We start from the raw sequence: 12,804 nt of genomic DNA on the forward strand, positions 1-12,804 counted from the left end.
CTTTGAATTTATAATCTTCCTGCCTCAACCCCTCACATGCTGGGATTACAGTTGTGTGCCACCACAATGGGCACAGTAGGATCCCTTTTATAAAGGAGCTGATCCCAATCGCCAGGGCTCTATCCTTATGACGTAATCATTTCCCAAAGCCTCAGCACCTGATACCATCGCACTAGAGGTTAGGGTTTTGACATACACATTTGGGGTCCTGCATTCTTTCCATTGCACAGATTATCGTATGTATTTAAAATTACAAGCTGATGAGAAGACATATATATGTAAATGTCTTTCAGTGTGCATGCTCAAGGAGTGAGTGCAAACGGGAGATGGTATGGACTAGGATGTAGCTGGAACATTCATGACTTTGTGACCAGTCACTTGCAGAGGGCGAGAGAGAGGACAAGGAGAGCGTTTATTGAGCACTTTAGTGTCATGCACATTAATCTGGTCCCTGTGGTTTTGGTTTTCAGGTATTCCTTTCTCGTAGCAATGGGCTATCTTACGATATGCCACATCAGCCGAATTTACATCTTCCACTATGGAATTCTCACTACAGATTTTTCAGGGTGAGTATGTTCATTGGAGGGGGACATGTTTGGCTGATGACTTTGACCAGGTCTCTCAGGGTCTGTAAACATCAAGGACATCATGACCAGTTAAGTCACAGTGAGATATGGTGCTGATGAGGAGGAGGTTAAAATTTTACTTGTTCTGTACAAATGCTAAAGGCCACCGATTACAACCCAAGAACCTCACCCCCTCCCATTTTCTTTAGTCTTATTTGAACACAGGCATGTGATTTTGCCTTCTCTGCTGCTTTTGTACTACAAGAGTAGATGCGGCCACAGAACTTAACGAATCTACTCAGTTTCCTGTCTTAGGGTTTTTATTGCTGTGATGAAACACTATGACCAAAAGGCAGGTTGGGGAGGAAAGGGTTTATTCGGCTGGGATTGCACTACCAAATCACAGTTCATCATCAAAAGAAGTCAGAACAGGAACTCAAACAGGGCAGGAACCTGGAGGCATGTTCGGATGCAGAGGTCCTGAGGGATGCTGCTTACTGGCTTGCTCTCCATGGTTTGCTTAGCTTTCTTATAGAACTCAGGACCAGGAGCCCAGGGATGGCACCACCCATAATGGGCTGGGCCGCCCCATCAGTCACGACTTAAGAAAATTCTCTACAGCTGGATATTATGGAGGTGTTTTCTTAATTGAGGTTCCCTCTTCTCAGATGACTTTAACTTGTGTCAAATTTACACGAAACTTTCCAACACACTTCCTTTATGTATTTCATTTTTTAAAGGATTTTTAAAAGTGTGTGCACGTGTGTTACATAGAAGCTGATTATATATACACTTATCTATACATGTGCTGACATAGGTGTATATGTATACCTATAAACGTAAATAAACAAATATGGATGTATGTATTTGAAAGGAGAGATAGTAATTTGTCTGAAACAAGCTTGGGGACTTTGGAAGCCGCTGAAAGAAGTTTAGTACATTAAAAATAATGGCTGTTGAATTAAGTGTGGATGAGGCTGCTGGGAACACTCCAGATATCAAGGATTCTTTGCTTAGATTGCTTTGCAAGCACCTTTTTTGGTTTGTTTTGTTTTCCTCTCTTATTTTATGCTAGAGGAAATGACCCTAGAGCTATCAGGTGGAGTTTATGCAAGAGCTGCATTGTGAAAGGGATCCAAGGAAAGGCCTTGCTCCTACATCAAAAGCTCTTTCATTCATTATTCAGCAGGAATAGACTGCGAGCCCTGTGTATAGCAGCCATGGAAGACACAGACAGGAGTACAGCCGCAGAATGAATGTGCACCATATTAGATCACCTGGAAAACTCACACGTGGCCAGTATTGTGTTCAGGGTTGACTGTCCTTCCCAAACTCATGACCACCCAGCCTCAGGCTATGTCCTCATTTCCAAGCATTGTCTTTGCAGATGTAATTAGTTTAGTTGAGGTGACCCTGGGTTAAAGTATGTGCTTTAGATGCAGTCTGACTGGGTTTTATAGGACAGTCTGGATGGATAGACCCAAAGCACACCTAGAGGTACAGTGGCTATGTAAAGATGGGGGAGGGGGCTCCAGCCATGTTGAAAATTGTTGTCAGGAACCAGGAAGAAGCATGGGGAAGATTACCCTGCTGGGCCACCACCATGTGCATCTGATTAGCATTGGACTCTGTTGTCTAGGACTGTGAATTTAAAACACAGAATTCTAATTTTCTTGTTGTAAGCCATCTGGCATGTGGCAACTTGTCATAGCAGCTTTAAGCAGCTCATACACAGTGATTCATGATTCTTTATCTTTTGATGCCTCAACCACATTTCTTGTTCCTGACTGTGGGGTAAGAGCACCTTGCTGTTCATGTCTTGGATGTTCTTGTTATACCTCCTCCTCCATTTGTTTCATTAACATCCTAGAGTTTTCTCCTTTTCTCTTTCCTTTTCTTCTTTTCTTTCTTTCTCCTGCCCCCACCCTACCCCAGACAGTCTTGCTTATATATTCCAGACTGGTGTCTTTTCTATAGCATAAGCTGGCCTTGAACTCTCAGTTCAGCCTTTCAAATGTATGCTGTGTTTATGGGTATGTATCACGCACCTGGCATCTTCTGCATTAGTTTTCGTACATTCAAAATCATGGTAAGTTACCAGCATGGAGAGTTCAAGGGCATTTGGGGAAAGCAGTCATGTGCTTGCCCTCCATGGCTGATGCTGTGTGTGCTAACAAGGAAGATACAAATCAGCTCCCATCTTCATCACTCTCGGCATTTGGTGTATTTCCTCAAGTCATGTTTATTTCTTTGCGCCCCTCCCCCCAATTTCCTGTAAGAATCTCTGGAGGTTACCCACAATACTTCTGAGTGGTCACCTTCAAGGATGTGCTTAGAGAACAGATCCAAAGACAGTGTGCTGGTTACTTATGTGACTTAGTTTTGGTATCCACTATATGGAGATTTGTTTCCTTTTTATTTTAAAATGAAAATAGCGGACATAAACCCGTCTTCCTGGCTAAACTCTGTCATCATAACTGGAGAGGTATATGCATGCTGAAATTGACAGGGGGCTTCAATCATGAATTGGCAACAATTACAGGGGATCTTCACCAATGTTATTTCTTTAAAAATTTATTACTGTTAGACCCCCGAAAACTCAAGTATCCGGGGTCTCAGGCCAGGTTCGCGGTCACCCCAATCACCAGGCGGATTCGAGAGCTTGCTGCAAACTGCACGAGGCTTTATTGTAACTTAACGAACTAACCCCATGTTAGCTCGGGTCTTTCACCCACCCGCCATGGCGGATGGCGAGAAAAGACGGCTCCTAAGGTCTCCCCAAAGATCTTATAGGGCAGCGTAAGGGGAGTGTCTAGGGGTACGCACAGGCTCATGATTGGTGTGCCTCCAGGCTTGGAGGGCTTGCCCTGTGTTGATTGGTCAACTGGTTGTTATGGCTCATAGGCCCTCCCAGGGTGGTTGCTATGCTCTCTACGTCATTGTCGTGCGCTTGTCCGTAAAGCACACCCAGGGTCGTAAAGCATAGCGCCACCAGCTAACTTCTGATTGGTTCCTTGTCACAAGACAGGCATCTGACCTTTTAGTGACTAAGGTTCCTTGTCACAAGACAGGCATCTGACCTCTAAGTGACCAAGGCAGGTTTATGGCAAGCACGTATTCGGCTGTTATGGCTGCCAAAAGGGAAGCCGGTTCCTTCATTCCCCCATTTTCTTTTTTGTAAATTCCAATCATGGAATTGCTGTCTCTCTAGCATCCCCATCAGGGAGTGATAGATACTGGCATCCCCATGTAAGGGAGTTCCTTTTGACTTAGCATTTTAACCAGGGAAAATGGACGGCGAAATTCTTTTCCAAACTGCTTCCTGCTGACTTTGGGACGAAGTTAGGGACCCCAGAAGGTTGAAATGCTAGTCAAAAGCAAAAAGGAATTTAGGCAATGGGGAATTTATTAGGGGCTTCTGGTTAGCAGACACTGTTGCAGAGACAGGGGGTGTCCATATCAGCTGAACTGGTTCACATTCACAGCAAGTCTAGGGCTCGCAGTCTTAGAACAGTCTGTAGTCAGCAACTGATATTCAGATGTCTGCCAGAAGCAGAAACCTGTTTAAGACATGTTTAAACTAGGAACAGAGGTTAAAACTTATTTACTGAAGCCCACAGTGTAGAAAAAGCAGATATCTGGATATCTGTTTAAACAGCAGGAACATATTTAGCAAAAACTACAGATTTGGGCTATAAGCATGTACATTTTTCTTCTGTCCAGAGAGCCAGGTATGGATTGGACAGAGGTGCCTTTGGCCTGATGAAAAGCCCTTTAAGTTTGTACTTAGATGACAACCAAAATAAACTTAAAAATCTTGAGCTTGTGCCTGAACAGTAGATAGTCACTATTTTATCAGCTAACATACTGACTAATCTATAGTGGATCTGACTGCCTGATGCTGTCAAGCTGACAACCAGTAATATTTCAGAGATCTGAGAAGGGTATATTTTGTCCGAATCTACTAAAAAGTGACAGAAGCCAGTCTATATACAGTTAGCCATACCCAAGTTTCTCCATTACCGCTGGAGGCAGGTGTCTCAAAGACCAGCAATCTTCGCCAGGCCTATACTGTGAGAGGTTTTTTTCTCTCTGTGGAAGAGGGACATGGAAAAGACTGACCTTGTTTTGTCTAGGCAAAGGGGTGCAATCAATTTTCCAGTGTCCAGCAGCTTTGTCCACATTCTCAGCCAGGTTCTGGCAGGCGGCAGGTATCACATCTGAGCATCTCTCTCACTGGTCCAGGTGCAGGAACTGAGGTGCCTCGTAATCTTCTTTGGAGACTTTGGGTCACTGTCAGGATCTGGCAGTCTGTCTGACATTTTAAACTTTAAAGATAACAATTTAAATGTCATATTCTGAAGATCTCTGAAGCATTAGAGGTCTGTTTGTCTGTTTTAGTTACTTTTCTTAAGCACACATTAAGCATACAGGTGGCTAGGTAAGGTCTTATTTCTGTAAATGATTTAGTCTGACTGTAACTGGTTTTAACTTAGTAAAATGTTTGAAACAGCACAGCTGAACTTAAAACTGTATAGAGCTACCTTATATTCCTTAAACAGTAGCTTAACTTTTTTTTTTGAGGCAGGGTTTTTCTGTGACTTTGGAGCCTGTCCTGGAATTCGATCTGCCGGACCAGGCAGGCCTTGAACTCATAAAGATCCATCTGCCTCTTCCTCCCGAATGGTGGGATTAAAGGCGTGTGCCATCTACACCCTGAGCTTAAAGGTGTGTGCTATCAACATCCTAAACTTAACTTCTGAAAACACAAACTGTAACAGATTAGCATCTTTTATAAAACAAGAACTTTACATTGTCAGGCTTTGCTTAGAAATAATTCTAAATTGAAGCTCTTTAAGTACAAACTTTAATAAAAACAAACATTTGAAAACTGGTTTTAAAAAGAAATTTAAATTCCCTTAAGGTCTTTCTGTAATATATAGAAGCATTAACATTTTAAATCTTAATTGAAAAACTTGTTTTTAAGATGGTACCTCTAATTTCCATGCGGTCATCTTTAGTCAAGATGGCGGTTTAAGTATTCTTTTTTAACTTTAGCAAAATGGCGACTAGTCAAGTCATGTGACCAGTTGGCCATGTGCTGGCTAAACCAGGAAACAGAACATTTTAAAACAAATATATATAAATTACTTGAGAAATAAACAGGACTTTTTAAAACAGAATTAGCTTAATATGGTTAAAATTTTAACTTATATTACCATTTTTAAAATTTACTGTTTGTAGACATGAGAAACCATAGCACAGTTTACATTTTTTTTTTTACTTGTAACAACCTTTTCTCTGACCTTTAATAATTTTCCTCTGACCTTTTACAACTTATTTTAACCCTTTATAACTTTTTGTAACAATCTTTTTTTCTGACCTCCAACAACTTGCTTTAACCCTCTATAACTTTTACCATTTGTTTTAACTCTCTATAATCTTTTATTTTATTTTTCTGACTTTCTTAGACATTCTTAGATATTTTTTTTCTCTTTATTACTTGTCTTTTACATTTTTTTTATTTTTTAGTTAACATAAAAATTTTGTCAAAGTCCCTTTTATAGTTCTTAATAACTTTAAGGCCATTTAGATGTCCGGATCAGGCCAGATAAGTTTATACGCTCGAGCTCCATGTGCTCAAGGCAGAGAGACCTGGGGTGGGGGTGCTGCTGGTAACCCCAGACCCTTGGCCAATCCAGGGGTGGGAAAGACTCCTGCGGCCCCCCCTGCATACCATGTGTGTAGAGCACAAAGAATGTCGGGCAGCTAGGCAAATGGCAGGGACCCACGGGACCGGCAAGTGGGGATAGGGAAAGACTCACCTACACGGGCCAGGCTCAGCTGTAAGGGCTGCAGCAGTGGTTCGAGTTCAGAAAAGCAGCCTCGGGGGACTCCAACATAACATTCTAACCCGTGACACATGGCAGAACTCCTTTCCCGTGCCATGTGCTTAGGGCAACAAGAAAAGACCCCTGACCCATGCATGCCACAAATATGAGACATGGAGACATTAGACAGGACAAACCGCGGCAAAGAAATGGTGCCCCAAACCAAAATTACAACCAAACCTTGGACTTTCATCCAGGGTGGAACCAAGGTTCTCGCAAGTCTGCTTACCCTATGGTTCAATTACAAATTCTGCGCAGATCAAATACAAATTACAAATTCTGCGCAGATCAAATCAAGCAACCCTCGGACTTTCATCCAGGGCAGGACTTCAGGGTCTTCCCCAGAAGTCCGAATTACAAATACAAATTCTGCGCAGATCAAATACAAATCATGGCACCAAACAAAACAGCAAGAGACTAAACAAGAAACATAGAACATTGAACATATACAAGTTTCGAGCTCGAATCATCTTACCTCCAAGATCGAATCCACTCAGGTGAAGGGTGGTCGCAAATCGCGGACGAGCCCCCAAAATGTTAGACCCCCGAAAACTCAAGTATCCGGGGTCTCAGGCCAGGTTCGCGGTCACCCCAATCACCAGGCGGATTCGAGAGCTTGCTGCAAACTGCACGAGGCTTTATTGTAACTTAACGAACTAACCCCATGTTAGCTCGGGTCTTTCACCCACCCGCCATGGCGGATGGCGAGAAAAGACGGCTCCTAAGGTCTCCCCAAAGATCTTATAGGGCAGCGTAAGGGGAGTGTCTAGGGGTACGCACAGGCTCATGATTGGTGTGCCTCCAGGCTTGGAGGGCTTGCCCTGTGTTGATTGGTCAACTGGTTGTTATGGCTCATAGGCCCTCCCAGGGTGGTTGCTATGCTCTCTATGTCATTGTCGTGCGCTTGTCCATAAAGCACACCCAGGGTCGTAAAGCATAGCGCCACCAGCTAACTTCTGATTGGTTCCTTGTCACAAGACAGGCATCTGACCTTTTAGTGACTAAGGTTCCTTGTCACAAGACAGGCATCTGACCTCTAAGTGACCAAGGCAGGTTTATGGCAAGCACGTATTCGGCTGTTATGGCTGCCAAAAGGGAAGCCGGTTCCTTCATTACTATTATTACTTTTTAATTAACAAAAATATCTTACGTTTATTTAATCTGTGTATGTGTTCATGGCATGGTGCCCATATAGGTGTTCAGAGGATAATTTGTGTGAGTCAGTTCCCCCCTTCCTGAGGAATGAACTCAGGTCATCAGACTTGGTGGCAATCACCTTTACTGGCTGAACCATCTTACTGGCCCGCAATGCTGACTCTGACTACAAGCATGCTGGCAGCCCCAGGGTTTCTTTTAGAATGGAATTGACTTAACCTTGCTATTTCTTTCAACTGCAATTTAGTGTTTAGGACTTTGTCAAGAGATAAAATGTTCTTTCAAAGTGGAATGTGGTGTCCCACAGCTGCCTGATGTGGGAGTGTCTGTCCTTTGAGCAGCTGGGCAAATCTTAGTGCCTAACACTCTTTATTGCACCTTTAGTGTAAGAGCAGACGGGAGTTTAGTGGCATCTGATGTGATTAGTGTTTGTGTCAGAACATATATGGATGTCTTTAATTTGGGAGAACATAAGCACTTGAACTTTGGGTTGTTCTGGGACTTGAAAATTTATTTATCATTCAAAAGTAATCAGGTTTCCATGGGCTGGCCCAGTAAAGAAAACACACAAAATGCATTTTTCAATGTTACTAATGCAATTTAAATCAATACATGTATTAAGAGCTGTGAATTCCTTCCTGTTTTCTCTGTGAATGTGGGCTACAGAAGGCATTAGAACAGTGATTCTTAACCTGTGGGTTGCAATGGGGTCGAATATCAGATACCCTGCATTTACAGCATGATTCATCACCGTAGCAAAATTACAGTTATGAAGTAGCAATGAAATAATTTTATGGTTGGGGTCACCATGGCATGAGGAACTGTACTAAACGGTCACAGCATTAGGAAACTTGAGAACCACTGCAGTAGAATATGCCCCCCCACTCCCTGGGGAAGCTTTGCAATTGTGGGAACGCTAATATTTTTTAAGTGTATTGTAGTGAATTACTTCTTATTTTTTCACTCACAGAAGAGTACACATAAAGTTATTTTTTCCAAGGGTGGCAGCCAGAACTCTTGACTTCTTTTTTTCCAGTCCAGGCCAGATCCAGGCAGATGATTTCTCTCCTCATGTTGGCAATTCAGGTCATCATGAGTTTTTGAAAACATGGAATGAGAACTTTCCTACCCTGCTGGTGGGAGTATAAATACATATAACCTTCTGGAAGGCAGGTTTCCCACAAGTTTCAAGAAAGAAAATTTTCAAGTTCATATTCTATAATAGGCTAAATTAATAGGAATTGAGTCACTGCAAGGAAACAATTTATTCATAAGAATTTTTAGCTATTTTTATAAATAATGAAAAACTGGAAGTTTCTTGAATGGTCTAAAAATGTGAACAATTAAATCAAAGAGCTAAATTAATACTACATTGAGAATGAGGTTTTCAAGCTAGGTATAATGGCTCACCTAGTACTTGGGAGGCTGAGGCAGGAGGATTGTCCTGAGTTGGAGGCCAGAGTAGGCTACAGAGTGAGACCCTATCTCAAAAAGAAAAAAAAAAGAAAGAAAGAAAAAGAAAAAGCAGAGGAAGAGGAAAATGTTTTTAAAGCATGTAAGGTGAATCTGTGCTGAGATTCCATTTCTTTCTCTGAATGTGGATATCTATAGGAAAGAAATGGGAAGGAATAATGAAAATGTAAGACAGCTTCTCCTAAAGGGGCCATTACTGGTGATTTTATATTTGTTTTATTAGTAGTGTCATGGTGAAAACTCCTAGAATGTTATTTAAATATATTTAAATGCATACTACAAGATCACGGAGATTCATAGTTGAGTTTGGAACAGTAACCATTTGTGTTTCTTGCTATCTTATGGGTACACATTAGAACTATGACTTAGGTCCCTCTCCTGGTGGTGGCCATTTGCCTTTGTTGTCCCTGGGCAGTGTTTTCCTCTGTTGCTTTATGATATCTGGCCACCTACTCTGATGTTCAGCCCAATGGCCATATAATTGGTTTCTATGATTTGGAAAGAGAAAACATATATAAAGAGATTTCAAGTTGACTGTTTTTTTGTTTGTAACATCTGGCCCCCTCTTCAGGCTCTTGCTAGGTTTTCAGTCTTTAGCATAGTCACTTGGAGTTTAATTCTGCAGACAAAAGTTATACCATGTACACTTGTCTTGTGCCCTGTTGAAATGGGAAGTGGTGACTGTGTTCTTGGTCAGTGCCAAAGAATAGAGCTTAAAGCTCTGAAAAGAGGTGTGTGTGTGTGTGTGTGTGTGTGTGTGTGTGTGTGTGTGTGTGTGTGTGTGATGGTGGTGGTTGGAGATTGTCACTGTTTTATCTTTTTGTCCCAAACTTATATTCACCTGCCTGTTTTTCCTTACTTCATTTCTGCCCTTTTATTCCTTTTATTCCTATTTTTCACTTATATTTCTTTGTCCAAATTAGACTAATCATGTTAAGTTCAAGAAGACAAAGTATGATTTTATTCATTTTTGTTTTAATCATGGGAGTAACAATGGCCCAAGGGGATATGACCCCACTCCCCATGCTGGCCTCTCCTCTTGATTTCAGAGGCTTCACAGATCCAAGGGCACTGCATGAAAATGATGAGGGTGTGTGAACATAAGGATGTGGCCCAGTGCTGATGGTGAGGAATAGGAGCACAGCTCAAGCTCAGAAGCCTCGCTGTGCTGAGGAAGGGCTTCAGCTGCATGAGGAAACCATTTGTGTATCTTCTCCTGTTCTTTCTATGCCCATGCTGTGTGTTCAGGATAGCCCCTTGCAGGTGTCCCCAAAGGCTAGCCTCATCTCCAGAACCCTTCACAGGTGATACCAGAGGCTAGCCTAACCTACAGAACCCCTCACAGGTGTTTCCAGAGGCTAGCCTCATCTAGAAAAACCTCTCACCGGTGCTCCCAGAGGCTAGCCTAATCTTTAGAACACCTCACAGAGGTTTGTCTTCCAGGGGATCCTAGATCCTGTCAGTTGACAACATTAACCATCACATTATATACTGAGCTTTGAATTTTGGGCAAAAGTGAGCATGGATAACAATCATAAGCCAACAGATGCACCTGAGGCTGTTTCATTTTATTGAAATACAGTATTGTGGGACTTACATTTTTACATCGAAGCCTCTAAGGATTCAATTCCCAAGTCTCATTACCTTATAGACCCTCTGTCTATACTCAGTAGATCTCGGTTTACATTTAGAGGCAGTCATAACTACAGAGTGGCGGTTGTGGGGTAGCTCTGTGAGGGACGGTTTGGTGCTATCCTGTCATCATGCTTACAGATTCTAGACGTCAGGGTTCAGAACCACTCTTTCTCTCAGTGGACAGGTTCTGGCTCTAGTGTGTGGGTTTTAGATATTTCAGAAACACACGACTGACTGCATGTGTGAGTTGTTTACTTTCTTGTGTGTAGTGTACAGGCATGTGTGAGTGTGTAAGTGTGCACATGTGCGTGAAGATGGATGCACACAATTGTGTGCATGTGTATTGAGCCCAGAGGTTGAGGTTGAGCATCTTTCTTGGTCATTCCTACCTTGTGTATTGAGACAGGATCTTCTATGTGAACCAAAAGCTTATCGATTTGGCTATCATGGCTAACTAGCTTGCTCTAGGGCTCCCATCTCTGTCTCCCAAGTACTGGCATTTCAGGCAGGCCACCACACATACCTAGCATTCATGTGGGTGCTGGGGATCCAAATTCTGGTTTTCGTACTCACTCAGAAAGGGCTTTACCCGCTGAGCCATCTCTTCATCCCTGGGTTTCTTCTTTTTGTATAAATCATTAGGAACTTCTTTAGATATTTCAAATAGAAGCAACACCTGTTGAGAGTACAAAGTAGATAATGCATAACATTATTACTTATACATATTGCTAGGTAACATTTAACCCGCAGATGCTGCTTCTTTTTTCCCCTGAAAATGTCATCTCCACTAAGGCCTGGCAACAGTGTGGTTTTTGTATATTCCAATGGTAGAGACTTCATGCTCACTAATTAGTGTTTATTGACTTGGCTGAGCAATTCGGTAGTACAGACTGCATAGTCTGCTTTCTTTGAGAGGCCGATACTCAGATGGAAACAGGTACAGGAGACTTCTTGGGTGAGACATTTTTCCTCCTCCCACACTGGGAAGAAACTGATGAGGGTAGATGGGGTGTTTAATGTGACACACATTTAAGCCAGGCCTAGTGGCACAGACCTATAGGAGAGTCATCACTTCAAGGCCTGCCTGGGCTTCACAGTAGTTCAGAGCAAACCTGGGCAACTAAATGGAACTCTGAAGAAAGGACTGAGGATGTAGCTCAGTGATAGAATACTTCCATAGCATACGTGAGACCCTGGGTTTAATCCCTGGTACAAGAGAGGGAAGAAGAGAAGGAGAGAGGGAGGGAGATATTTGTGCATATTAGACTATTTAATGTTTATACAGTGGAGTACATTTAATGTAGTCCTTGGTAAGTGAAAACAAATATTATATTTTTACAGAGATGGAACTCTAGGCTAATCCTATAATATTTTATCACTTTATTAGTATGTGTGTGTTCAGACCCTTACTGCAAAGGTGTGAATTAAGTTGACTGTAGAGCTTTACATGGTTTGCAAATATGATGGTCACTACAGAATGCGGCAGACATTTAAAAATATATGCTGGGATTTGCATAGGAAGCATCATTCTTAGCATTTCCAGGCTGCCAGAATAAAGCAAAGGAAGACAGAAAGGCTTTGGAAGGAAAACTCTGATGCTTTGAAAGCCATATTTAGAAACTACTATGAATGCCATGCCTATATATAGCGAGCCTCTTTTTAAGAAAAATAGCTCTCAGCCTTTGTTGTATGTTCTGGGTCAGAGGTCTTGTTGAACATCAAGAGGGTGAGCTACAAAGATAGGTGGATCTGTGTGACCAAGTTGATCTTCTAGAAGTTCTGAGGTAGCATTTATTTTGAGGACTAAAATTATGGTATTCAATTATCTTTCAACATAAAAAAGCATGGCATGGCTTGCTGCCCTAGAGTGACTGACCTTGTTACCTTCTTGTTGGCTGTAGGTATTGTCACCTGTTCTGGCAGAGCACAGATGCCCTCCCTTCTCCTAGGCAGAACTATCTCCATTTTTTTAGCACAACATTGTATTAAGTCCTCCTATTGGCTATTGGGCTTCTAAAAACATGATGTGAGATGTAGGAAGATTTCATCCACTATAGTCCTCCACTCTACCAACTGAGCTATCG

General features: G+C 42.1%; 1 protein-coding gene across 3 annotated transcripts in view; it reads left to right on the plus strand.

Moving 5' to 3' along the window:
* Positions 1-12,804, plus strand: part of Mboat1 (membrane bound O-acyltransferase domain containing 1) — a 104,072-nt gene that overhangs the window by 60,790 nt on the left and 30,478 nt on the right. For 2 of the 3 annotated variants that reach the window (XM_035442884.1, XM_027409309.2), the window contains exon 4: positions 471-566. The exons of the other annotated variant lie outside the window; for it this stretch is intronic. In XM_035442884.1, coding sequence (XP_035298775.1) covers positions 471-566 — 96 coding nt within the window. The remainder of the gene's footprint in view (positions 1-470; positions 567-12,804) is intronic. 3 annotated transcript variants of the gene reach the window in all.

The sequence above is a fragment of the Cricetulus griseus genome, chromosome 3 (genome assembly GCF_003668045.3).
Source record: "Cricetulus griseus strain 17A/GY chromosome 3, alternate assembly CriGri-PICRH-1.0, whole genome shotgun sequence".
Lineage (NCBI taxonomy): Eukaryota > Metazoa > Chordata > Mammalia > Rodentia > Cricetidae > Cricetulus > Cricetulus griseus.